The following is a 27,586-nucleotide window of genomic DNA, read 5'->3' on the forward strand; positions in this document are numbered from 1 at the left end:
ATTGGCTTATTTTTACTGACTTGCCATTTGGATTGTGTGACCCTCACACTTGCCATTGGGTTGTGTGTGGCATGAGTAAGGGCAGTGGTTTCAAAACAATTATAAGTTGGGTTCTGTGGTTCATGCCTGTAATCCCAGCACTTTGGGAGGCTGAGGTGAGAGGATTGCTTGAGACCAGGAGTTCAAGACCAGCCTGGGGCAACAAAAGGAGACCCACATGTCTATAAAAATAAGTTAATTAGCTGGGCGTGGTGGTGCACACCTGTAGTCTCAGCTACTCGGGGAGGCTGAGGCAGGAGGATTGCTTGAGCCCAGGAGTTGGAGGCTGCAGTGAGCCACGATCACACCATTGCACACCACTCACTCTGAGGTGACAGAGTGAGACCTCATCTCTAAAACCACACACACACACACACACACACACACAATGATGATAATGTACTTCTTATAACCACCAAATTATAATGGACTTCCAGAAAGGTGTGGGAGCTTTGTTCCTGCTACATCATTGGAGTGTTCCCTTTTAGAAAACCTGTCCTATGGAGTACGGTGGTGCCTAAAACCTAGAGCTCAAAGCCAGACACCTGGGCAGAGGTCCTTGAGCTGCATGACATTGTCTCCAAAACTCAGTTATCTGACCTATGAAATGAGAACAAGAAAAACTACTTCTCTGTATTATTGAGTGGATTAAATATGGTAACATAAATGAAACAGTGAATTCTAACCCCCAAATACATACAAGCTCCTATTGGATTGCTATTGTGACTCTTCTTGTTATTCAGAAATTCCAAATATTTTCAAAAGGTAACATTGAATTTCATATTTCAACCCTTCACATACTCTCTATCTGATTTGGCCAAGGAGTTTAGATTGCCCCTGTGATTTTCTTGAATATTAAATACGTAAGCTCCTTTCATGTCTTAACAGAGTAGTTTTTTTTTCATTTTTGACCACTCCATAGTTCATAAGGCACATTGCAGCTTTTCAAATTGTCAAATTTGTTTAATTAGCCCAGAGACCCTGCCCGGTTGGTTTTTGTCAGCTGTATATCAGTCTCTGTGGGTAGCTTGCAAATCTCTGACCAGGGTTTGGGTTTTTTTTTTTAATCATTTTGCACATTTCTTTCCTTCTTTAATACAAATTAAGGAGAGACTAGATGAGCAGGAGGCAGTGGTGGGGGTGGGAGTGGGAGGGCAACGTACTGTGGCACTGGTTGGCAACTGGCTTTTGGACAAGAGTTACAAATTGATTACAATTACAAAACCCAGGCCTGAGAGATCCAGGTTTATGTGTGTGTTGTGGGTTGGGTAGAGGTCTCCTTGAGCTATTTATTTACTTCAAGACCAATGTTTCATTTGCACACTGAAACCTTCCTAGGTAAGGGTTTGACATTGTTCCCTTTGAATCTTCTATTTGGTGCTTGGCTAAATTTATAGCCAGGAGTAAAAGTATTGATCTGGTTACCCAAAAAGATGTTTTGGGCCAAAAAAAAGGTAGAGGTTTAAAGAGGATTTAGAGACATCCATGGGCAGTGGATTCTCAGAGGGTTATTAGGGAAGCTTGCAAGGGGCGGGGGGTGGGGGTAATTGGAATGCACCCCTTCCTTATGGTGAGTAAATGTTTTGAAGTACAAATATGGATGCCCTAAAAGATGTCAATGGGAAACTATTAATAAAAGAAACTTTATAATAGTCTCCCTGTGTGATTGTTACCTTTTAATTAAAAAAGAAAAGACTTGGTAGTGAAATCCAATAATCAGATTGGATTGATGTTTAACAAATACTTAGTATAAAATATCAGATATGAATCAATAGCTACTTGTAGCTTATGCTGGCAGTGGCTGTTTACATCAAGGCAGAGAGGGACCTGCTTTCCTGGGTTTAACACAGGATTGAAGCTTTATAGCATGCCTGTGGGGCCACATTTTTCTACATACTGCTGGCCCCCAGTGTTCATATTGAGTTTAGAAAGTTCTCCTTCTTCATCAGTCAAATATCCTTTTAGAAAAAATATGCCTCTCACTTGTGCTGCGTTTTTGCCACTGTTGATATGGAATAAAGATGCTATTTATTTTCCGTTATTTGGAGTAATTGTAGAGAAAAACGAATCTGGGGAGAGGAGTGACTGTCCAGGCATTCAGAAATACTCAACCTATTAGGGGCTTGGAATACTTGGAGGGGGCTTTTCTGAATCAATTTCACTGTGACTTAGTAGTGGTTTTCATGTTGTTAAATTCAGACTACTGCAAGGAATTTGATACCTCTGTTGGTTTATTTTTATTTTTATTGAGGCTTATCTGTGGGTGGGGGGCAGGAGAGAGGGCCTGGTGTTCAGTAGTTAGATTGACATCTTGTGATAGATTTGTTAGTTAATTTCATGTGACTGGGACAAACCAGTTCTCTTTCCTGCCCCTGGCACTGTGATTCTAAGATTGAAATAGCTGTTTCAGAGGAAAGACAATTCCATGCAAATCATATTGGATGGAGTTTCAGCTGTATTAGGGGCCTGGTACCTTATTTTTACTGAGCTCAGGAATAATGAGAGACCAAAGCTATAGCCAAGTTCTTCACTGGAGGCTTCTTTCCATGAAAATAGATATTACTTCTTTATTCCCCAGCAATTGAGCCTTTGTCCCTTCTAAAAGCAGTTGTCATGAACTCCTCATTACCATTTTTCTTAACGTGATAAGTGTAAACTACAAGAAAGCTATCATGTTTGAAAAGCTACAGCAGCCCTTAGAAATGGAATACTAACATGCCTTGTGTACTTCTTTGAAAAGGCTTAGACTGAGGATTGTGTGAAATATATCCTTCTGCCCCCCTTTGCCTAGAGTTGTCATTCTCTAGTACCTTTCACTTACAGCATAAGCTGGCTTTCTAAAGGACTGCTGTGTTGTTGCATCGACACCATATCTCTCCAACAATATGAAATCAACAAATCCTTTTGGCAATTTCTGAAACATATAACAAATTGTGCATTATTCTCTAAAAAAATCAACTTTGATGGGCTTATTTTATTTCTACTTCGAATGGTAACTGATAATTGTTATTACCTTACTCTCATTCCAATTATCAATACTCTAGCTACAGAGAGTACCACCAGACCCTGTACCAGGACCTAGTCTAGCCTCCTGGCTGTTAGATACCTTGCAAGGAGTAGACACTCAGTAAATGTTTTCTGAATGAATGAAATTAAATATAGATTGTTAGAAATGGTGCTGGAGGAGAAACCAATGAAAGTGTGTGAGTTTTATCAAGTTGGTTTGCCTGAGCTGGTGCTAAAGGAGCAAATTGGAAGGTAACCATTAAGAAACATCTCATGCTGTGAGGATATAGCATGTCATTCCATCTTTTGAAGTGACTCTGAAAGGAAAAAAAAAAAACATGGCTGTAGTATTATGAAAGCCTGGTGAATTATCTCAAATCAGTATATTTTAAGTGGTGGTCATTGGATGTAGTTGACGGCAAAATAATTTGAAACAGAAGAGCTGGAAATTCAACATTGCAATTAAAAATCACTTTTGAAAAGAGTTACAATGTTCTGATGTCAAAATTAGCTTAAGAATGTAAGAAACAATTTCAAGGTTTAGAAATGTTAAGAACTGGCCCTCAAGAAACCCCAGAATCCTCACATACCTGAACTGGACCACTTAGCAAAAGCCCTCTACCTTGATTCCCTTTTTGATACTGCTCTTTGCAGAACAGTTTCTCAGTGGCCAGTTCTTACATTTCTAAGCTTTGAAATTGTGTTAATTTTGCCTGTACCAAACAAGGCAAACAATTCAGTGTTGTTCAATCTGATAACATTTCCTAGTGGGGTGTTCAGTCTTCTATTCTGACTGATTCAACCTAATTTAGACAAAGATGAAGGTCTTAATAAAGATTAAAATTTACAAGGCAATCATGTGTTTAGGGAGTCAAATACCATTAGTTAGATGGGCTGTGGCCTCAGGTTGCTGCTGCTGAAACCTTTTGCTGAACTAAAAAGGTCTGGTTGAATTCTGCCCAGTATATCACTATAGTGTTCTGTTCCCTTGTATTTACCTTTGGAGACCTTTCTTTGCAGTGTCTGAATATAGAATGCCCGAGGAGTAACTGGGCCAAAAAAAGTTGCATGAATAGGCCCTGCACATGGTCATATATGTTCCTGTTGTATTCAGTGGGTGAAATGGAATTGATTGCATCTGGCAATGGCAAGAAGATGGCTTGATTGATTTCCTGATTGAGTGCACAGTGGAGATTCAGAATACTGATCACTATACTTCCCAATTGTACATTATAATTAGGGCCCTTTTTCAGTGGAACCCTGGTTTGGGGGCTGCCAGGATGAAGGCAGCCAATGTGAGCTGAACTTTTTGCATGTACAGTCCTGGGTCCGAAGGAGAATATTTCCAGATTCCCTTAAACAACTGCCAGCACTAAAGAGTTTGAATACAGAATTCAATTATTTATTTGAAGAAACATCATCAGGGTTTTTATACCATGCCATTTAAATCATAAGTTAGTGTTAGAAACTTTTAAAAGAATTGCATTTTGCATTGACCCATTGTTATGCCATGGCCAAGAAGTTATGTTTAATGTAACAGTTGATTTTACAATTCCTCTCTATGAGCACTTGCATGGAAATTAGAGGAGCAATCTCAGGAGACTGTCTTAACAGCATTCCAAACAGAAGAATATTCATTCAATTGAATGTAACAGAGTTTTGACCACTAGAAAAGCTTGGCAGGAATGGTTAGTGATCAAGCCCAGGAAAGTCTATGGTTCCACTGTTGTTAGATTTTCTAAGAGTTTAGCAAACAATCAGACAAATTGGGCTGTTAGCTGTCTCACTGTGAGACAATAGGCTCCCCTCAGTGTGTTTCCCCCACCCCATCCCTGGGAGAATGATAAATTTCCTTAGCCAATTTAGGCAGCCATGTTTATATGTCATGCAAAACAACTGCTCCAAATTCAGTTTTGCATCTTCTCATGTATATCTTTGACTTTACAGAAGTAAAGTGTATGATTATCTGATTAGGTAAAGCAGCACAGTTGGTTCACAACACCCACTCCACCACCTTTTAGGAATCCCTTTTCACTGCTCTAGGCAGAGGACATTTCGCCTTCAGAGATGAACTGCTCACTGCCTTCTAAGGCAGTAGGCTCCATGATTGGAAACCTCACATGATTGGAAATTCTTTATTAGTTTGAGCTAAAATTGGTCCCCCGATAACTTTACCCATACAGCCAGTCCTAAACTCTTGGTCCACAAAGCAGGTCTCAAATCTCTTTCATGTGAAAGACTTTCATGGATTTAAAGACACTCCTCACTCTCCCTTTTCTGTGGACTAAACTTTCCCTGTTTCTTTAATGTGTATGTATACATGAGATGAGCTTTCCAAGCTCTTACCATTCTGGTAGCTGTCCCTTAAATATATTGCAGTATTCCCATGTCCCCACTGAGATGGGACATCCAGGAGAGCACTCTGAGAGGGCCCTGAGAGGAAAAAGATCAGTAGCTCTTCCCACATGCCCTACTTCCCTCCAAGGGGAATTTCATTTGGAACAGCCAAGCTCCCTGACCCTGAGCAAAGGGCCCCTGTCCTTCCGAAGCCTGCCTGAGGGGGCCTAGTCGGAGAAACAGGTAAGTTCCTGTGTCTGTAGAGGATGCACAGCAGCCTGGCTACATTCTGGCACACCACACTGGGAGCAGCAGCCTGTGCAGATCGCATCCAGCCCCCTGAATCCTTTTACAAATGGCTGTGTGGCTCCCTCCATGGGCCCATCTATCGGGGGAACCCACCCCCAATAATTCATCATTATTTCACATAGGTTCTTTTCTATTTCCCTAAGTGTTGGCCAGTCTGAGAAATGAAGGGAAAGAGTACAAAGAGAGAAATTTTTAAAGCTGGGTGTCCGGGGCAGACATCACATGTCGGCAGGTTCCGTGATGCCCCCCAAGCCACAAAACCAGCAAGTTTTTATTTGGTATTTTCAAAAGAGGAGGGAGTGTACAAATAGAGTGTGGGTCACGGAGATCACATGCTTCACAAGGTAATAAAATGTCACAAGGCAAATGGAGGCAGGGAGAGATCACAGGACCAGGGCGAAATTAAAATTACTATGAAGTTTCGGGCATGCATTGTCATTGATAACATCTTATCAGGAGACAGGGTTTGAGAGCAGACAACTGGTCTGACCAAAATTTATTAAGCAGGAATTTCCTCATCCTAATAAGCCTGCGAGCGCTATGGGAGACCGGGGCTTATTTCATCCCTTATCTACAACTGTAAAAGACAGACTTCCCAAAGCGGCCATTTTAGAGGCCTCCCCTTGGGAACGCATTCTCCTTCTCAGGGATGTTCCTTGCTGAGAAAAAGAATTCAGTGATATTTTCCTATTTACTTTTGAAAGAAGAGAAATATGGCTCTGTTGCACCTGGCCCACAGGCGGCCAGACTTTAAGGTTATCTCCCTTGTTCCCTGAACATCGCTGTTATCCTGTTCTTTTTTCAAGGTGCCCAGATTTCATATTGTTCAAACACACATGCTCTACAAACAATTTGTGCAGTTAACACAATCCTCACAGGGTCCTGAGGGAACATTCATCCTCAGCTTACGAAGATGACAGGATTAAGAGATTAAAGTAAAGACAGGCATAGGAAATCACAAGGGTATTGATTGAGGAAGTGATAAATGTCCATTAAATCTTCACAATTTATGTTCAGAGATTGCAGTAAAGACAGGCATAAGAAATTATAAAAGTATTAATTTGGGGAACTAATAAATGTCCATGAAATCTTCACAATTTATGTTCTTCTGCCATGGCTTCAGCTGGTCCCTCCATTTGGGGTCCCTGACTTCCCACAACACCCATCTTAACCCTACTCCTGCTATTGTTGTCCATTTCCTATTAACACCCCCACTGCTGCTGCAGATAAGGGTGCTAATGCCCCTGCCTGGCTTTGCTCTCCTATCAGGGAGGAGCAGAGCATCCTACAGGCCGGTTAGCAATTGACAGCAGATTGAGGGTCAAGGAAGGATTTGTTTGCTGCTCTCCTGAACCCTAGCCCCAGGGCAGCCCTTTCTAGGCATCCTAAGGGCACTTGTGCCTTACTCCCTTGCAACCTGGTGCTTAGCTGCTTCATTCCTCCTTTTCTGGCTCCTCACACAGAACTGTCAGGAACCATGGATACAAAGGGTCTAAATCATTCATTCAAACAAATTAGGTTTTTCTGGTAAGTCATTAACACCTCCTCCACACACACACACACACACACGTTTTTGTAAATGCATAAGGACCTTTAGATAAAAAAACAGATTCAGCAGTATAATAACAAGACCTCACTCACATAAATGTTTTCAGGTTTAATTTAGTTTTGGAGAAGGAAAGACGCTGATGTTTCTTCATCCTTAGTTTGTGGTGATTTGTAAAGCTACTCAGTAGGATACCTTTTGGGAGTACGCTATCTGTAAAGCAAAACTAAAAAATAAAAGAGGGAAGGAAAAGAAAAACTGAAGGAAGGAAGGAGGGAGAAAGGAAGGAAGCAAGGAAGGGAGGGCCCTTCCAATGGAAGTCAGACACCAAGGTTAGTTACCATGACTCAGTTACCATGACTCGTGAGTCATTTACTTCTGATTTCCTGTGAAAATATTGATAAACTTGAACCCGATTTTGCAGATGTATTCTTCTATTCAACCATATTGTTATTTGAGCCACTCAGCTGTTCACACTAATTCTTAATCACAAGAATTTGTGAATACTTCCAAAATTGCATTTATTACGTTCTTGATATTTTAGTAGAGGGAAGGGAGAAAGGTGTAGGCAAGCTCCATCTTGAGCCTTGGGCAGATCACAAGCTGCCTGGTTGCTAAGCCAAGGCATGCAGGCTCATACTGACAATGCCATAGCCATACCTATGGGGCTGGTAGCAATGAGCTTTGAATGTGTACAAAACTATATGGTTTCCAAAGCCCTTACACAATTATTCATTTGCTTTCCCTTATGTCAAGCCTGTGAGGTAGGCAGAACAGGTAGAATTAGAGATGAACAGTATTGCTAACTGGGAGAACTAGAGGCCATCCAAGTCAAAGCCCACATGTTATAAGCAGGAAAGCTGAGGCCCAGAATGGACGAGCAACTTGACCAGGGCCACCCACATAGCTTTTGGCAGAGCTAGGCTTGAGTTAAGTTCTCCCTATCTTAATACTTAGTCCAAGTTGCTTTTGGGGCTCTCTCTGACTGTAACAACAACAATGAAATATGTGAACTGTCATCATCATTTGCGTTCATTAAGGTGGTCATTTGAAAAATCGCCCTAATCATCTCTTCAGTTTGAGCTCTTTTACAGTAAGTACCTGAATATTTATGCTTAACCTAAACACACTATTTGAACAGCTACTATGTGCCAGGTATAATGATAGCCTCTAAAAGGGATACACACACACTCACACACACATAAACACACATGTGTGTTCAAAAACACTGCTCCTCTCACTTCAACTGTTGAAGCCTTTTCCAAATGCCTAGCACAGTGACTTTCCCCACAACCTTGTTCTCTGCACTTTTCTCATTCCCCTCTCAAGGTGATTCACATGTCAGGCAGTGAACGCTTCAAAAAGAGGTCCTTGACTTTATCATTTCCATGTCCTAGTGACTGGTTTATAATGGCTACACACGCCTGTAATCCCAGCACTTTGGGAGGCCGAGGTGGACTGATCACAAGGTCAGGAGTTTGAGACTAGCCTGGCCAATATGGTGAAACCCTGTCTCTACTAAAAAATACAAAAATTAGCCTAGCGTGGTGGCACGCACCTGTAGTCTCAGCTACTTGGGAGGCTGAGGCAGGAGAATCACTGGAACCTGGGAGGCACAGGTTGCAGTGAGCCAATATGGCACCACTGCACTCCAGCCTAGGCGACAGAGCGAGACTCCATCTCAAAAAAATAAAAAATAAAAAATTAGTAGAACAAATGCGAAGAATCCACCAAACAGACCTGCCATTTGCTGTGTAACCTTGGACAAGTTGCTTTACCTCTTTGTGCTTCAATTCCTTGTCTGTGAAAAGGGTGTGAGGCTAATCCCTGCCTGTTTAGTTTCTAGTACAAAAAGACCAACCAATTGCTACACACTAGGCAGGAGAGATACAAAGGTGAATAAGGTAAGGCTTGTGACAACATACTAGTTACTTGAGATAACAGCTATTCAGGTAGCTGTGTGTTAGATGAGTACAGGATCCATTTGAGATTAGCAAAGCCTGGAACACAGACTGTCTTCTGCCCTTCAGCCTGTGGCATACCCAGCTTTCGTGTCTAAATTGGGCAAAGCAAGGATACTTGCAAGTGGTTTTGGATTTGTTTTGAGTCCTAGCCGTGAGCTATTGTTAGGATAATATGGTGGAAAATTGAGCCTTTTGTGATTTTGTGGGGTTTGACTTTGGAGTCTTCATATCACATTAATATAAGTGTCTTCCTATTATTAGAAGTTATGTAGAATGCTCTATCACTTGTGAAATCCATTCTTTGCCAAATACTAAAAGATAAAACAGTATTCCTTAGTCTTTTCTTCATTATCCATGTTAGTCAATCTTACAGAGGAAGAAATATTTGTTATAGTGGAAAGTGTGCACTCTTGTACCAGTAATCAACCTTCACTTGCTACTAAATGTAAGGCTATGTATAAGTGACCTCACCTCTTAGAACCCCCATTACCTCAGTTGCCCATTGGGAATATGAATTCCTGCTTTCTCTCTCTGTCTCTCTCTCTCTCTCTCTCTCTCTCAAAGGATCAAAGGATCCCAAACATAAAGCAGTGCTTCTCTGTGGAAGTTCAGACCAGTCTCAGATGTGCGTGTGTGTGTGTGTGTGTGTGTATGTAACTTATTTTTGTTAAAAGAGAAGTGATTCTTGGTGTTGTGTACAGGTACTCATCATTGGATCCTGTTATAAAAGCTGTGGCAACATTTTGGGAGCAGGGGCTCATCCCTACCTGATGACTGGGTGAAGGATTAGTAAAGTTGGGTAAGAATGCATAGGTGTCTTATCTTAGGAATAGCAAGAACATAAAATAGATTAATATCCTTCAAGTGTTAATGAAAAGGATAACAATGGAATATCTGCTGTGAATGTGCCACACTTTACAAGTCTAATTTATTTTGAGAAGTGAAAGAGCTTACTTGCTCCAAAGTCCTTTGCAGAAGATATTCTTTCAGGAAATTATACTCCTTTCAACTACATCCTGCCTACCATAATCAAATGCATCAGCGGTAACATGGACTCAGTGTGCTGTTTCATGAAATTTCACATTTTCAAATACAGTTCAAAATCACTTGTAATTGAAAATGTAGAAGTTTGTGCAGTTCCATGTGGATTGGCTAACAGGGCAGTGCACTCCACTGGTAATTCAAGATAATCAGGTTCTGCCTCCGAGTAAATACAGAAAACCTAGGGGAAAAGGTACACCTTTGAGAAGTGACTTTATTCTTCCCGGTGTCTGAAACACCTTTTAATAAACCCAAAGGCACACCTCTAAAATCAGTGGTGAAAGGGGATAAAACTAAGCCTCTAATCAATTTAGGCATACCCAGTAGTTGCTGAAAACAGACAACACTCCTTTTCCTAGAAGAGACTTACCTGCTGTTTTATTGACTCTGGCTAAATATGAACTATATTTTATTTATTTTGAGAAAAAAATTATTTTAATTGACAAAAATTGTATATACTTATGTGGTAAAACATGATGTTTTGATATGTATATACATTGTGGAATGATTACATCAAGTTAATTTACATATCCATCACCTCACATACTTTTTTTTTTTTGAGATGGAGTCTTGCTCTGTCACCAGGATGGAGTGTAGTGGCACAATCTTGACACACTGCAACCTCCACCTCCCAGGTTCAAGCGATTCTCCTGCCTCAGCCTCCCGAGTACCTGGGACTATAGGCGCGTGCCACCACGCCCAACTAATTTTTGTATTTTTAGTAGAGACGGGATTTCACTATGTTGGCCAGGATGGTCTCGATCTCTTGACCTGGTGATCCACCCACCTCAGGCTCCCAAAATGTTGGAATTACAGGCCACCGTACCCAGTCCACCTCACATACTTTTTTTATGGTGAGAACATTTAAACTCTGTCTTAGCAATTTTCAAGTATACAGTACATTATTTACTATTAATAACTATAGTCACCATCTTATGCAACTGATCTTCAGAACTTACTCCTTCAAACTGAAATTTTGTACCCTTATACCAACAGCTCCCCCATCCCAAGCTATATATTTTAAATGATCTGACTATTTTGGAGACCAGTCTTAATCAAGAAAAACCATCTAAATTGTAAAAGAGATCATTGAGTATTTTTAAAACTCAGAGTAATTAGAATTACTGTTGTCACATATATTTACTTTGTGGCCAGTTTTGATGAATACATGAGTAGGATTTGTCATGAATGTTATCAACTGGATACAAATGCGCAACTCAAAAACACTTGGAAGTAGTCTATCTCTTAAGTAGGTTAAGCATCTGCTCTAAATTGTGTTTGCATTTTTAATGTACTTACCTCCTCCTTTTTAAATCGTGCTAGGTAAAATTCAATCTTTGTCAGAATAATACTTACAAATTCTGCTTCAGCAGTGCCACTGTGAATGAATCTGTGAAGTATCTCCTTGCATTGCAGCTCTTCATACATCAAAGACTCTTTTTGAACTGAGTAATTATAGAAGGAAAAAAACCTTGTTTTAGTGCTACCTGAGAGTTCTTATTAATATTACCTTTGAAATGACTAATTATGTGACTTATAAAGACTGGAAAAAAACAAGTATTATGTAACTTACTCATTAAAAAAGACTTTCATAATTTTGATCCCTTCCATCCTTCCCCAAATCCCTACTTTATTTCTATCATGACTTTTTTTTTAATGCTTAATGGTTATATATGAAAATGATGACTCCAACACATACTGACTCCCTCCTGCTTCACAAAACTTATCATCTTTCTGTTGCTGGGATTTTGAGCATGTGATTCAATTATCCTTGCTCTTAGCGTAAAGCATGTTGGCCACATGCCCTAAGACTCAAGTAAGATTTGAAAAGCACCTCTTTCAAACTGAGTATTTGAAAGAGCTGAGAGGGTGCCCCTGCTGATAACAGAGGGTGGGAGCCTAAGGGGCTTTTCCTGTTTTGAGACTTGAACTCAAAGATACACTGTCTGTGTGTATGGCTGTGTGGGACTGAGCTACCAATCACATAGTAACCTTCTCTATGAATGAGAAAGAATTCCCCTCAGTGGCTTCATCTTTGCATGGAAAAACCCACAGTATGTGCATCATGGGTCACTAACCGTTGGGCTGTATCAAGAGAAGATGAGTATCAGAAGGCAGTGACAGTACTGTCCTCCCTTGAGCTGACAGATCACACCTGGAACAGGATACCATGAGTTACAAGAGCCCCGGGCAATCTGGAGTTCCTCCTGGAAGCACCAAAGATAGTGACAGTGTACAGAAATTGAGCATTAGAAGGAAAGTTGAAAGTTCCCAATAAATGAATGAACAAGCTGAGAATGTCTCAGCCTGGAGAAGAGACGATGCCAGGGGATAGGATTACTATCTTCCAACAGCTGAAGGCTTGTCATTCAAAAGAAGGAGGAGATGCATTCTGTGCAGCTCCAAAGTACAGTCTATAAGTAGAAGTTCCTGGGGGATAAGTTTTTAACTCACAAAAAAGGAAGAATAGCCTGATCAGGCTGTCTCAACATGGAGCAGGCTGCTTCAAGCAGCAGCAAGCTCCCTGTCACTGGCAGTGTGAAAACATCTGCTGGATGGTCCAAATAACTTTAAATTCACCTTAAATATTAGGTCAATAAGTTAGTATTTATAAAGGACCTACACTGTTTAGTGGTAAGAAAGAGCTTGATTTTTTAATTGCCCTCAAATAAAGTTGCTTTATTTTTCCTCATTAGGAGATGACCCATTCCTGGCCTACTCCTCTCACTTCCATGCATACTGCTGGACACTCTGAGCAGAACACCTTTTCCATCCCAGGACAGGTCAGTTCTCTTCCTTCTTGCATTTTTCTTTGTCTTATTTTAATTATACCAATCTTCCAGCTGGATTCTCAGTGACAAAAATGGCCTTGGTCTTCCAATGCCACAAAATCTAGACTCTCTCTCTTGCCCCTCTGAATAGCAATATAAAAATATTTTTTTTTTGCCTTCAAACTATGTTCTCAATTTAATTTCTTTTTTTATTATTATACTTTAGGTTTTAGGGTACATGTGCACAATGTGCAGGATTGTTACATATGTATCCATGTGCCATGTTGGTGTGCTGCACCCATTAACTCGTCATTTAGCATTAGGTATATCTCCTAATGCTGTCCCTCCCCCCTCCCCCCATCCCACAACAGTCCCCGGAGTGTGATGTTCCCCTTCCTGTGTCCATGAGTTCTCATTGTTCAATTCCCACCTATGAGTGAGAACATGCGGTGTTTGGTTTTTTGTCCTTGCGATAGTTTACTGAGAATGATGGTTTCCAGTTTCATCCATGTCCCTACAAAGGACATGAACTATCATTTTTTATGGCTGCATAGTATTCCATGGTGTGTATGTGCCACATTTTCTTAATCCAGTCTATCGTTGTTGGACATTTGGGTTCCAAGTCTTTGCTATTGTGAATAGTACCACAATAAACATACGTGTGCATGTGTCTTTATAGCAGCATGATTTATAGTCCTTTGGGTATATACCCAGTAATGGAATGGCTGGGTCAAATGGTATTTCTAGCTCTAGATCCCTGAGGAATCGCCACACTGACTTCCACAATGGTTGAACTAGTTTACAGTCCCACCAACAGTGTAAAAGTGTTCCTATTTCTCCACATCTTCTCCAGCACCTGTTGTTTCCTGACTTTTTAATGATGGCCATTCTAACTGGTGTGAGATGGTATCTCATTGGGGTTTTGATTTGCATTTCTCTGATGGCCAGTGATGATGAGCATTTTTTCATGTGTTTTTTGGCTGCATAAATGTCTTCTTTTGAGAAGTATCTGTTCATGTCCTTCGCCCACTTTTTGATGGGGTTGTTTGTTTTTTTCTTGTAAATTTGTTTGAGTTCATTGTAGACTCTGGATATTAGCCCTTTGTCAGGTGAGTAGGTTGCAAAAATTTTCTCCCACTCTGTAGGTTGCCTGTTCACTCTGATGGTAGTTTCTGTTGCTGTGCAGAAGCTCTTTAGTTTAATGAGATCCCATTTGTCAATTTTGGCTTTTGTTGCCATTGCTTTTGGTGTTTTAGACATGAAGTCCTTGCCCACGCCTATGTCCTGAATGGTATTGCCTAGGTTTTCTTCTAGGGTTTTTATGGTTTTAGGTCTAACATGTAAGTCTTTAATCCATCTTGAATTAATTTTTGTATAAGGTGTAAGGAAGGGATCCAGTTTCAGCTTTGTACATACGGCTAGCCAGTTTTCCCAGCACCATTTATTAAATAGGGAATCCTTTCCCCATTTCTTGTTTTTCTCAGGTTTGTCAAAGATCAGATAGTTGTAGATATGCAGCATCATTTCTGAGGGCTCTGTTCTGTTCCATTGATCTATGTCTCTGTTGTGGTACCAGTACCATGCTGTTTTGGTTACTGTAGCCTTGTAGTATAGTTTGAAGTCAGGTAGCGTGATGCCTCCAGCTTTGTTCTTTTGGCTTAGGATTGACTTGGCGATGCGGGCTCTTTTTTGGTTCCATATGAACTTTAAAGTAGTTTTTTCCAATTCTGTGAAGAAAGTCATTGGTAGCTTGATGGGGATGGCATTGAATCTATAAATTACCTTGGGCAGTATGGCCATTTTCACGATATTGATTCTTCCAACCCATGAGCATGGAATGTTCTTCCATTTGTTTGTATCGTCTTTTATTTCATTGAGCAGTGGTTTGTAGTTCTCCTTGAAGAGGTCCTTCACGTCCCTTGTGAGTTGGATTCCTAGGTATGTTATTCTCTTTGAAGCAATTGTGAATGGGAGTTCACTCATGATTTGGCTCTCTGTTTGTCTGTGATTTGTGTACAAGAATGCTTGTGATTTTTGTACATTGATTTTGTATCCTGAGACTTTGCTGAAGTTGCTAATCAGCTTAAGGAGATTCTGGGCTGAGACAATGGGGTTTTCTAGATATACAATCATGTCATCTGCAAACAGGGACAATTTGACTTCCTCTTTTCCTAATTGAATACCCTTTATTTCCTTCTCCTGCCTGACTTCCAGCACTATGTTGAACAGGAGTGGTGAGAGAGGGCATCCCTGTCTTGTGCCAGTTTTCAAAGGGAATGCTTCCAGTTTTTGCCCATTCAGTATGATATTGGCTGTGGGTTTGTCATAGATAGCTCTTATTATTTTGAGATATGTCCCATCAATACCTAATTTATTGAGAGTTTTTAGCATGAAGGGTTGTTGAACTTTGTCAGAGGCCTTTTCTGCATCTATTGAGATAATCATGTGGTTTTTGTCCTTGGTTCTGTTTATATGCTGGATTACATTTATTGATTTGCATATGTTGAACCAGCCTTGCATCCCAGGGATGAAGCCCACTTGATCATGGTGGATAAGCTTTTTGATGTGCTGCTGGATTCGGTTTGCCAGTATTTTATTGAGGATTTTTGCATCAATGTTCATCAAGGATATTGGTCTGAAATTCTGTTTTTTGGTTATGTCTCTGCCAGGCTTTGGTATCAGGACGATGCTGGCCTCATAAAATGTGTTAGGGAGGATTCCCTCTTTTTCTATCAATTGTAATAGTTTCAGAAGGAATGGTACCAGTTCCTCCTTGTACCTCTGGTAGAATTCGCTGTGAATCCATCAGGTCCTGGACTCTTTTTGGTTGGTAAGCTATTGATTATTGCCACAATTTCAGAACCTGTTATTGGTCTATTCAGAGATTCAACTTCTTCCTGGTTTAGTCTTGGGAGGGTGTATTTGTCGAGGAATTTATCCATTTCTTCTAGATTTTCTAGTTTATTTGCATAGAGGTGTTTGTAGTATTCTCTGATGGTAGATTGTATTTCTGTGGGATCGGTGGTGATATCCCCTTTTTCATTTTTTATTGCATCTATTTGATTCTTCTCTCTTTTCTTCTTTATTAGTCTTGCTAGCGGTCTATCAATTTTGTTGATCTTTTCAAAAAACCAGCTCCTGGATTCATTAATTTTTTGAAGGGTTTTTTGTGTCTCTATTTCCTTCAGTTCTGCTCTGATTTTAGTTATTTCAAGCCTTCTGCTAGCTTTTGAATGTGTTTGCTCTTGCTTTTCTAGTTCTTTTAATTGTGATGTTAGGGTGTCAATTTTGGATCTTTCCTGCTTTCTCTTGTGGGCATTTAGTGCTATAAATTTCCCTCTACACACTGCTTTGAACGTGTCCCAGAGATTCTGGTATGTTGTGTCTTTGTTCTCGTTGGTTTCAAAGAACATCTTTATTTCTGCCTTCATTTCATTATGTACCCAATAGTCATTCAGGAGCAGGTTGTTCAGTTTCCATGTAGTTGAGTGGTTTTGAGTGGGTTTCTTAACCCTGAGTTCTAGTTTGATTGCACTGTGATCTGAGAGACAGTTTGTTATAATTTCTGTTCTTTTACATTTGCTGAGGAGAGCTTTACTTCCAACTATGTGGTCAATTTTGGAATAGGTGTGGTGTGGTGCTGAAAAAAATGTATATTCTGTTGATTTGGGGTGGAGAGTTCTGTAGAGGTCTATTAGGTCCACTTTGTGCAGAGCTGAGTTCAATTCCTGGATATCCTTGTTAACTTTCTGTCTCGTTGATCTGTCTAGTGTTGACAGTGGGGTGTTAAAATCTCCCATTATTACTGTGTGGGAGTTTAAGTCCCTTTGTAGATCACTCAGGACTTGCTTTATGAATCTGGGTGCTCCTGTGTTAGGTGCATATATATTTAGGATAGTTAGCTCTTCTTGTTGAATTGATCCCTTTACCATTATGTAATGGCCTTCTTTGTCTCTTTTGATCTTTGTTGGTTTAAAGTCTGTTTTATCAGAGACTAGGATTGCAACCCCTGCCTTTTTTTGTTTTCCATTTGCTTGATAGATCTTCCTCCATCCCTTTATTTTGAGTCTATGTGTGTCTGTGCACGTGAGATGGGTTTCCTGAATACAGCACACTGATGGGTCCTGACTCCTTATCCAGTTTGCCAGTCTGTGTCTTTTAATTGGAGCATTTAGCCCATTTACATTTAAAGTGAATATTGTTATGTGTGAATTTGATCCTGTCATTATGATGTCAGTTGGTTATTTTGCTCGTTAGTTGATGCAGTTTCTTCCTAGCCTCGATGGTCTTTACAATTTGGCATGTTTTTGCAGTGGCTGGTAGCGGTTGTTCCTTTCCATGTTTAGTGCTTCCTTCAGGAGCTCTTGTAGGGCAGGCCTGGTGCTGAGAAAATCACTCAGCATTTGCTTGTCTGTAAAGTATTTTATTTCTTCTTCACTTATGAAGCTTAGTTTAGCTGGATATGAAATTCTGGGTTGAAAATTCTTTTCTTTAAGAATGTTGAGTATCGGCTCCCACTCTCTTCTGGCTTGTAGAGTTTCTGCCGAGAGATCCGCTGTTAGTCTGATGGGCTTCCCTTTGTGGGTAACCCGACCTTTCTCTCTGGCCGCCCTTAACATTTTTTCCTTCATTTCAACTTTGGTGAATCTGACAATTATGTGTCTTGGAGTTGCTCTTCTCGAGGAGTATCTTTGTGGCGTTCTCTGTATTTCCTGAATCTGAATGTTGGCCTGCCTTTCTAGATTGGGGAAGTTCTCCTGGATAATATCTTGCAGAGTGTTTTGCAACTTGGTTCCATTCTCCCTGTCATTTTCAGGTACACCAATGAGACGTAGGTTTGGTCTTTTCACATAGTCCCAAATTTCTTGGAGGCTTTGTTCATTTCTTTTTATTCTTTTTTCTCTAAACTTCCCTTCTCGCTTCATTTCATTCATCTTCCATCACTGATACCCTTTCTTCCAGTTGATCGCATCTGCTACCGAGGCTTCTGCAATCTTCGCGTAGTTCTCGATACTTGGCTTTCAGCTCCATCAGCTCCTTGAAGCCCTTCTCTCCATTGGTTATTCTAGTTATCCATTCATCTAATTTTTTTTCAAAGTTTTTAACTTCTTTGCTATTGTTTTGAATTTCCTCCCATAGCTCGGAGTAGTTTGATCGTCTGAAGCCTTCTTCTCTCAGCTCGTCAAAGTCATTCTCCGTCCAGCTTTGTTCCGTTGCTGGTGAGGAACTGCGTTCCTTTGGAGGAGGAGAGGTGCTCTGCTTTTTAGAGTTTCCAGTTTTTCTGCTCTGTTTTTTCCCCATCTTTGTGGTTTTATCTACTTTTGGTCTTTGATGATGGTGATGTACAGATGGGTTTTTGGTGTGGATGTCCTTTCTGTTTGTTAGTTTTCCTTCTACCAGACAGGACCCTAAGCTGCAGGTCTGTTGGAGTTTGCTAGAGGTCCACTCCAGACCCTGTTTGGCTGGGTGTCAGCAGCGGTGGCTGCAGAACAGCAGATTTTCGTGAGACCACAAATTCAGCTGTCTGATAGTTCCTCTGGAAGTTTTGTCTCAGAGGAGTACCTGGCCGAATGAGGTGTCAGTCTGTCCCTACTGGGGGGTGCCTCCCAGTTAGGCTGCTCAGGGGTGAGGGACCCACTTTAGGAGGCAGTCTGTCCATTCTCAGATCTCCAGCTGCGTGCTGGGAGAACCACTACTCTCTTCAAAGCTGTCAGTCAGACAGGGACATTTAAGTCTGCAGAGGTTCCTGCTGAATTTTTGTTTGTCTGTGCCCTGCCCGTGGAGGTGGAGCCTACAGAGGCAGGCAGGCCTCCTTGAGCTGTGATGGGCTCCACCCAGTTCAAGCTTCCTGGCTGCTTTGTTTACCTAAGCAAGCCTGGGCAATGGCGGGTGCCCCTCCCGCAGCCTCGCTGCTGCCTCGCAGTTTGATCTCAGACTACTGTGCTAGCATTCAGCAAGACTCCGTGAGCATAGGACCCTCCAAGCCAGGTGCAGGACACAATCTCCTGGTGTGCCGTTTTCCAAGCCCGTTGGAAAAGTGCAGTATTAGGGTGGGACTGACCTGATTTTCCAGGTGCTGTCTGTTACCCCTTTCTTTGACTAGGAAAGGGAACTCCCTGACACCTTGCACTTCCCGTGTGAGGCAATGCCTCGCCCTGCTTCGGCTCGTGGACAGTGTGCTTCACCGACTGTCCTGCACCCACTGTTTGGCACTCCCTAGTGAGATGAACCCGGTACCTCAAACGGAAATGCAGAAATCACCGGTCTTCTGTGTAGCTCAGGCTGGGAGCTGGAGACCGGAGCTGTTCCTATTCGGCCATCTTGGCTCCACCCCCAAAATAATTTTTATTGAAAGTGAGTCTTTAAAACAAAATACACACAGATACCAGCATGCATATCTTACTCCACAGGGTGTTGCCACTGTCCAAGTCACTGTGCCTAGAACAGATGAGACAGAGATTGAATAACTCGTCCCTTAAGAAATATCAAATAGATGATGGAACAGCAGCATTCAAGATTTTAAAGTTACAAAACCTATACTCTTTAATGAACTGATTTTCATTTTTATCCCCTTCCAGTTCTTGCTCACAAGAAGACAGATCTTTACAAAACAAGACATCACACTGACAGAGCTTTATCTTCTACAGTTCTATTGTCAAATGTTTAATATTAGTTTTATTTACCTTCTCTCAGTAAGATTTGCTTTATTTCCATAACTTTTTAAAATGTCTAGACATGGCTATTCTAACATACTTTAAAAATATATATAATGTCTTCCTTTCTTCCTCCATTCCTTTCTTCCTTCCATCCATTTATTCAGAAATCGTTTACTGAGAAGATACAGTGGGCTTAAAGGTAGGGGTGAAGAAAAACCGTCTATATGCTATCACGTAGATCACAAAACAATGTAGTAAATGTCTTCATAGAGAAGACAAGACTCAGAGTCGTATCTAACACTCCCCTGGGGAGTTGAAGAAGCGCTCACCACTCAGGTGGAAACATTTAGAGGATGATTAAGACTCTTACAGGTGAAGAAGGGGCCAAGAGAAGAATACCGCATGCAGAAGACTAGTGTGAGCAAGGTCATGAGAGATGAGGGATCATGCTATAGTGCATGGTGATATAAGGTCTCAAGTGGCAGGATTAAAGTTTGTGTGATGGGGAGTGGAAAGAGAGGAAACCTGGGCAAATAGATGCATAGTTGGAAAACGCCTTGGATACCACCTCAAGGAGTTTGGACTTTATTTGTAGAAGGAGAAACACCCAAAGGAGAAACCCTTAGATTTTAGGGTCATGATTTTGACAGTAACACTGATCTAAACTTTGCTTAATGATCTTCCTTCACCTATGAAAGAGGTCAGAACTAAACAAACAGCTAACCTCACTGTCCCAGTATGGCTGTGTGCTATTCCTTTTTGCATTCACACCCACCCTTTTTAGGCTTCTGTTCTCCTTTCCCCTGGCATCTCCAGCAAACGGAGTTATCTATCCAGTTCAGGTCCAACACTTGTACAGCAACTGCAGTGTTTTCAGCTGGGTTCTCCAATTTTGGAGATAATTTGTGCAACGTGCAATTTTGACATTTGTAAGTGTATACAATAGAACTGTTGTTTAAATGGGCTTTTATAGTAAGTGCACAATTTGAAATCAAGCACAGTTTGCATTTTCTGCCAATTATCTGTGCCACCATCAACCCCATGACAAAGGTAGAAGCAAGTTGCCTAAAATGGTGAAAGCAAGAAGTCTACACACCCACTCCTGTTTCATTTGATTCCTGCCAAAACGTTGGTTTGAAAGAAAAGTACATTTTAAATAACAACCAACACATACAATGGCACCATGTGCCTCACATCATTCTAAGCACTTAATATATAGTAAATAATTGAATCCCCACTACAACCCAAAGAGATCGGTAATTTTACTACCCCAATTTACAGAGGAGGAAACATGGTAGTTAAGTAATGTGCTCAGGATTATCCAGTTAATAAATAAGGGAACCAGTATTTAGATCCAGGTGTTCCTGGCACCAGTGGTCATACTGTCTCTCTGTATATCTTTTATCACACAGGCTCACTGATGCCCCAGTTCAAATTGTATCTTCCAAAACATGGCCATCCCTATATGTAACAAAGGTGATTTCCCTTTGCTCAGTGCTTGCACCAGAACTAGGTGACAGCATCCTTTCAGAAAGCATCAGTTTCTTACATCCATGACAGAGCTTGCCCAGAGGAAAGAGTGCTGTCTTAAGAGCTGCATTCCCAGCTGGTTTTAATCCTGGCACTGCCATTTGCTTGCTGTGTGGTCCTGTTCAAGTTCCTCTAAGCCTTTGTTTCCCCATCTGTATTGGGGCGTGGTGTGTGTGTGTGTTTGTGTGTGTGTGTGTACACTATATATTCCCAATGGATTTTCTAGGTAAAATAGTTGATGATTCTGTAAGCTTACTAAAACAAATACAGTTGAAAATTCTCAACTTACTTAAGCTTACTTACCAATTTCAAACTGAAAATGCCATGTTTTCTCATAAACGATGAAAAACCTCACAAGGAAGGGAGTAAGTGCATGCCAAGTAGAATTGAGGGAATAATAATATCCTCAGGAGAAGTTTAATAAAGTTTTCCTGGAGGCAAACATCCTCTAGAACAGAGGTTGGCAAACTACGGCCCATAGGTTTTTACATCTTTAAAGGGTTAACATTTTCAAAAGAAAAATAATATGTTATTATGAATAATATTCACATGAGTGTGGAATTCAAATGTCAGTGTCTATAAATCAAACTTTCTTGGAATCCAGTCACACCCACTTGTTTACGCATTGTCCATGACTGCTTGCACACTACAATGGCAGAGTCTGGTAATTATGACAGAGATGGTATGTCTCCCAGGGCCTAAAACATCTACTATCTGGCCCTTTGCAGGAAAAGTTAGCTGACCCTTGCTCTAGAATCTAGATCCTTTAGGAACTTCTGATTTTAGGATTATTGTCAAGGCTATTGCTTAAAAGAACCTCATATAAGTTTGTGAAAAGAACTTGGCATCATTATATTCTACTGCAAAAATTACATGTATGACATGTCTATGAAAGAAATGCATAAAGCAAAGTCAGGCATTTAAAATAAATTTGTATTATTTGTTGTGCATTAACAATTACTGTGAGAACTGTGCAGATTATTTCTACAACCAAGCTATTTCCAATTGGGGCTGGATACGTACGTAAAGTAACTTTGGTGATATACAAAGGTGTTTCATTTGTTTTCATTTGATTTCTAGTTTAAGAAATGTGAAATCCAATGCATAATAATCAAAACATCATAGGTACCTCATAAACATATACGCCTACTATGTACCAAAAAATTAAAAATTAAAAAATAAAGTAAAAAGAAGTGTGAAATTCAGTTTAACATTAAAAATTGTATCAAGAATAAATATCGGTTACTCCAATTCGGTGAATGACATAATCTTCCAGTTTGCTGTGTGCATTGTTGCACTGATGCTCTGGAAGAACTGATTGTTTAGGTGTAAAGTCCAAAATATGTGGATGAAGGTTAAAAATTCAGGCATAAGACCAGTACAAAGACTGACTGCATGTTTTACTCTCTGATCAGATATTTGGCTTAATTGACTTTGGAACTTGTCATTTAATTTCCTGGAGGTATACAAGCCCAAACTCATCCTGTACCTTTGTAATGAAATCCCTTAAATGGTAACAGATAAAAATACTTGTATATAGTTACAGAGATATAAATGGTTAACAAGTCATTTATTTGACACTCTGGAAAATGAGATGTTCTGGATAATTAAAATTATTGGAGAACTGAAGGTTATTATTCCAAAGGAATCATGCAGTATAAATTATTTTGAAGTGTAATTAATATTTTCCTGACTTCTTTTAAATATTATATCAAGCATGCTTTACTCTTTCTTGATAACTTATATATTATTATGAATGTAAGTTATTGTAGTATGTGTAATATTATACTATGCTGCAATTATGTTCTCAGGGTCTATTAAGACAGGTGGGAATGCTTGACTCTATATTAAATGACTGTAGATTCTTGTGCTTTTTAAGTTCAGACTTTTCTGTGTCATTTTTGTGGGCTCCTTTGCTATTGGTTTTCACCTGTCAGTTTTCTCAGTGCCTGTGCCTCTAGAAGTATTTCCCCTTCCTTGCCATCTGTGATTTGAAAATGAGTGAGAATCATTTGAGTCCTTTGTCAAAAGACAGTTCTCTATCAGGGAGAGCACAGAAGCCTCTGAGCAGCAAACTATATGGGCTTTGTGACAGACAGTTCTTTCTCTAAGAGGCCTTTTCTGCCTCTTGTTGAGTTTGTGGTAGTCTTCTGGAGTGGTGATCTTGTCAGAAGACAAATCTCTTGAGCAACAGAATCATACCAAATAGGTTGGAAATTTCATTTTTGGTTAAAGCAAAGTGTTATAGTTCTTGCTTACTTTTTATAAAAGATAAAGAATGCTGTGAGCCTAGTTTTCATCTACAGAGGGTCAATATTAGGCTTAATAAATAGATTACTTGGAACAATGATTGATATAACTAATTCTTGTATTTACTTGAATTCATTGTCTCCAGTTTTTGGAATGCCTGTATTGCGGTTTGTACCATTTCTCTTCCATCCACACAGTGCCATGTGTGCCCTGAACGTTACTGTAATGCTTTTGCCTTCAAGTTTTATCAGTATCCACGCAGGTGTGCCACACTCCAAGCAAGGCAGCATGTGCAAATCTGGATTTCTAAAAACAGTGAATGAATTGTGTATAGTGTGACTTTCAAATCAAATTTAAATTCCTTTAAATAACACAGTCCACTAACATTTCACATTGCTTCCTATACTTCGACAGACTTGCAATGCAGTTTTTTTTTTTTTTTTTTTTTTTTTTTGAGACGGAGTCTCGCTCTGTCACCCAGGCTGGAGTGCAGTGGCGCAATCTCGGCTCACTGCAAGCTCCGCCTCCCGGGTTCACGCCATTCTCCTGCCTCAGCCTCTCCGAGTAGCTGGGACTACAGGCGCCCGCCACCACGCCCGGCTAATTTTTTGTATTTTTAGTGGAGACGGGGTTTCACCATGGTCTCGATCTCCTGACCTCGTGATTCGCCCACCTCGGCCTCCCAAAGTGCTGGGATTACAAGCTTGAGCCACGGCTCCCGGCCTGCAATGCAGTTTTAAGAACACTTCTTATATATAAAATGAGGTACATCTGTGCACATGTGTCATAGAAAGTTGGATCTGTTTCTATAAAAGGGAAAAACTGGGCAGATCTATTAATTATCATCTTGTTTACAGTTTTACAAAAAACATGATCATCTGTTTGAACCAAGTCCTCTTTATTCTTTTAGAGGCATCGTTTTCCAGCTAAGTGAGAAATTATACACTTCAATTTCACACATATGGGTCATTTGTTCCCATGTTACACACATTTCCAAATAGATACCAGTCTTACTTATAATTTTGATTAAATGGCAGTTATGATCATGTTGCAGCAGGTTTGGCTGGCAAATGTTTATCCTTCAAATAAAGCTATAGACAAAAGCCTAATTAATGGAATTGTTAACAGCAGTTTCCTATTTGCAAACATTAGTCAACTATATCTTCAGCAATAATTAATATACCTCTTATTCTCCTTGTGTCATTTAACTAATGTTTGTGTCATGTATGTTATTCCTTGTAGGAATCGCAGCATCTGACCCCAGGATTCACCTTACAAAGTAAGTGGTTTTGAAAAATCCTTCTTAGTCCAAACATCCATGTCCTCTGCTCCCTCATTTTTTCCTTTTTCCTACTTAAAATCATTAAAACATGAAAGAACAACAATAACAAAAAGTTATTTTAATTGTTAATTTTTAGCTCTCAGAAATAAGTGAGAAGATGCAGTTTGTCCTTCTGTACCTGGCCTTTTTCACTTAACATAATGACTTCCAGTCCCATGGTATATCTAATTGGTTCCCTTTTTTTTTTTTTTTTTTTTCATCTGTTACTTATCTCAAGAAGGTAACTCAGGGGACTGCATGTTTGGAGATCAATTTAATTCAGAATAATCATTTGACAGTAGGAACATAAACAGTAATTGTTTATATCTTTTCTTTTCAGAGTGGAATGACCCAACCACCAGAGCTTCTACAAAGTCAGTATCTTTCAAATCGTGAGTAGTTGGATTTCCAAATCAGGCCTTTTTGGGGATATTTGGCAAGGAAACAGTGCCTCAATGCTGATCCAATCTTGTTCTCTCCTCTGCTCCTTGAAACTATGAACCTTGACTCATAATAATATGTAGTTTGGTTGGGGTGGGGGGAGAATCAAATTTCCCATTGCCTTAGTCTACTTGGACTGCTATAACAAATACTATAAACAACATGGCTTATAAACAACAGAAATTTATTTCCCATAGTTTTGGAGCCTGAGAAGTTTGAGATCAATGCACCAGCATGAAGGGCATCTTGTGAGGGACCATTTCCTCACAGAAAGCTGTTTTCTTACTCTAATCCCACATGGTAGAAGCGGTGAGGGGTCTCTCTCAGGCCTCCTCTTATAAGGGCACTAATCCCATTCATGAGGGCTCAACTCTCATGTCATGATCCCCTCCCCAAATACCCATGTCCTAATACTATCACCTTGGGGGGTGAGGATTTTGGCATATTAATTTTGGAGTAATACAAACAGATTATAGGACCCATAATAAGTAAATAACAGTAAAAGTTAATGAGATCACCATTAAGCTCTCTAAGTTTGTAAATACAGACCAGGTCAATACCTGGGATACGAAAACAACTGTGATTTCAGTGAAAAATAAATCTCTAGATGGCTTGTTTCCCACATTTTAACTAGTTGTTCAAACACTGTATAGTATCAGCTAAAGACATTATTTTACACAATATTCAGTCACCACTGACTAGGATGGATGAGGGAATCTAAGCAGCCATAATTGGACATGAAATGTTGAGTGGATCGCTATGGCCAGCCAGCCCAAGACCTCACTGTTTGCAGGTCATCAGGCACCGGTATATTAAAGACAAACAAGGGCATCCAGGAAGAGCCGGAATAAGACATTACATGATGGTAGGTTGACGTTCAGAAGCCAGGGCCCTACAATTCACTCAGCACTGTCTTCATTTTTTATTAATGCTAACTGAAGGAGGGGTTTGGAGAAACCAATTTCCTCATATTAACTATTGTAGATTTTCTAATATCCATTTGTCCAAGAGAGTATCAAGGGAGTATTATTTCTCTCACAACTTCTTTCATATCTAATAATAGAAAATGGAAGTCGATTTTTTTGTGTAATAGGCACATACTTGGAATTTTTCAAAATGAAATAATTTATGACATTCAAGTGGCCTAATGGCACACTTGAAGTGAATTGCTCACCTTTTGGAAGATCATGAATAATTGCATAAAACAACTGGGAATGACTCCCAAATAGACTGAGGATTTGAGAAAGTAAGTGGCATTTCTACGTTCTTGGTGCAGTGCCGTAGCAAAGCCCCAAAGCCCTGACCCCATCACTGGTCCATTTATTTGCTTTTCTAGACTGATCTGTGCCTTCTAATTCAAAGTTCAATTTCAACAACCAAGAATTCTCAATTTTAAGAAGCAAGAAAAAACAAGAGAAGGGGATAATAAAACCATAATCCCGATTTAAGGACCAAATTATATGAAAACACAAAAATCAAAGTCATCTTTGATGCTGTACATTTTAGCTTTTCCATTAATCACATTTTGAATTGCCCTCCACCTTGTTATTCTAGGAAACAATAGATCTAATCCTCCCTGCCTTCACTCCTGCCTCACTTCATCCCCATTAAAAAGTCGATAAGATTCACATACATACACACACACAGACACACACACACACACACACACACTCACTCACATGCATTTAGGAAATCAACACAAGTTTCCAAACTTGAAAAAAATATAAAAATATATTTTCCTATGTAAAATTATCTTACTCCTAAAGCAAGAGTATTAGGCTCCCACTGTGAAATATGCTGCTTTCCATATATACCATAGAATGCAATGTTTCAGTAGTTTATAACTAACAGAAATAAACTCGTCAATTGTGGTTTATAGTTAGAGGCTGCATTTCCAGAGAACAGCACTTCGCAGCACAGTAATATATAGTGTAGTCAATATGACTAAAATACTCTATAGGAAGCATCAGTAAAACTAGAAGACACTGAGTCCATTTTATGAATGAGCTCCTCTCTTTTTGTCTGTTTGATCTAAAGTCCAAGCACCATCCATCAGATTTTAGCTGCAATAAGTTCCCTTCTTACTGTAGGGTATGGGTTTAACATAGGACAGATCAGAATTGTAATAAAGTTATTTTTATTTTTAGCTTCCAAATTATCGGCTTAGCCATTACTATCATTCTCCCACATTTAACTACAGTGTGCTTTTTAAGCCACCTCCTAAGATTTTCCATTTGGCAGCGTAATCCTCCAGGTGATTAAGATCATTCTGAGTGCAGACAGACTGCTAATGCCTGCACCTTGGTGAGAAGCAGCCTGTAAGTCAGCTGTGATGCAGGAAAGACCCAAGGCCAGAAAATGTCCCAAGCACACTC

General features: G+C 40.0%; 1 protein-coding gene across 3 annotated transcripts in view; it reads left to right on the forward strand.

Annotated features, from left to right (window-relative positions):
• AFF2 (AF4/FMR2 family member 2) overlaps window positions 1-27,586 on the forward strand; it is a 518,465-nt gene that overhangs the window by 323,318 nt on the left and 167,561 nt on the right. For 2 of the 3 annotated variants that reach the window (XM_003271823.3, XM_012498708.2), the window contains exons 5-6: window positions 24,692-24,728; window positions 25,111-25,144. In XM_003271823.3, coding sequence (XP_003271871.1) covers window positions 24,692-24,728; window positions 25,111-25,144 — 71 coding nt within the window. Of the gene's footprint in view, window positions 1-12,938; window positions 13,026-24,691; window positions 24,729-25,110; window positions 25,145-27,586 lie in introns of all 3 variants that reach the window. The other variant, XM_003271824.3, reaches the window with a different exon arrangement.

The sequence above is a fragment of the Nomascus leucogenys genome, chromosome X (genome assembly GCF_006542625.1).
Source record: "Nomascus leucogenys isolate Asia chromosome X, Asia_NLE_v1, whole genome shotgun sequence".
Lineage (NCBI taxonomy): Eukaryota > Metazoa > Chordata > Mammalia > Primates > Hylobatidae > Nomascus > Nomascus leucogenys.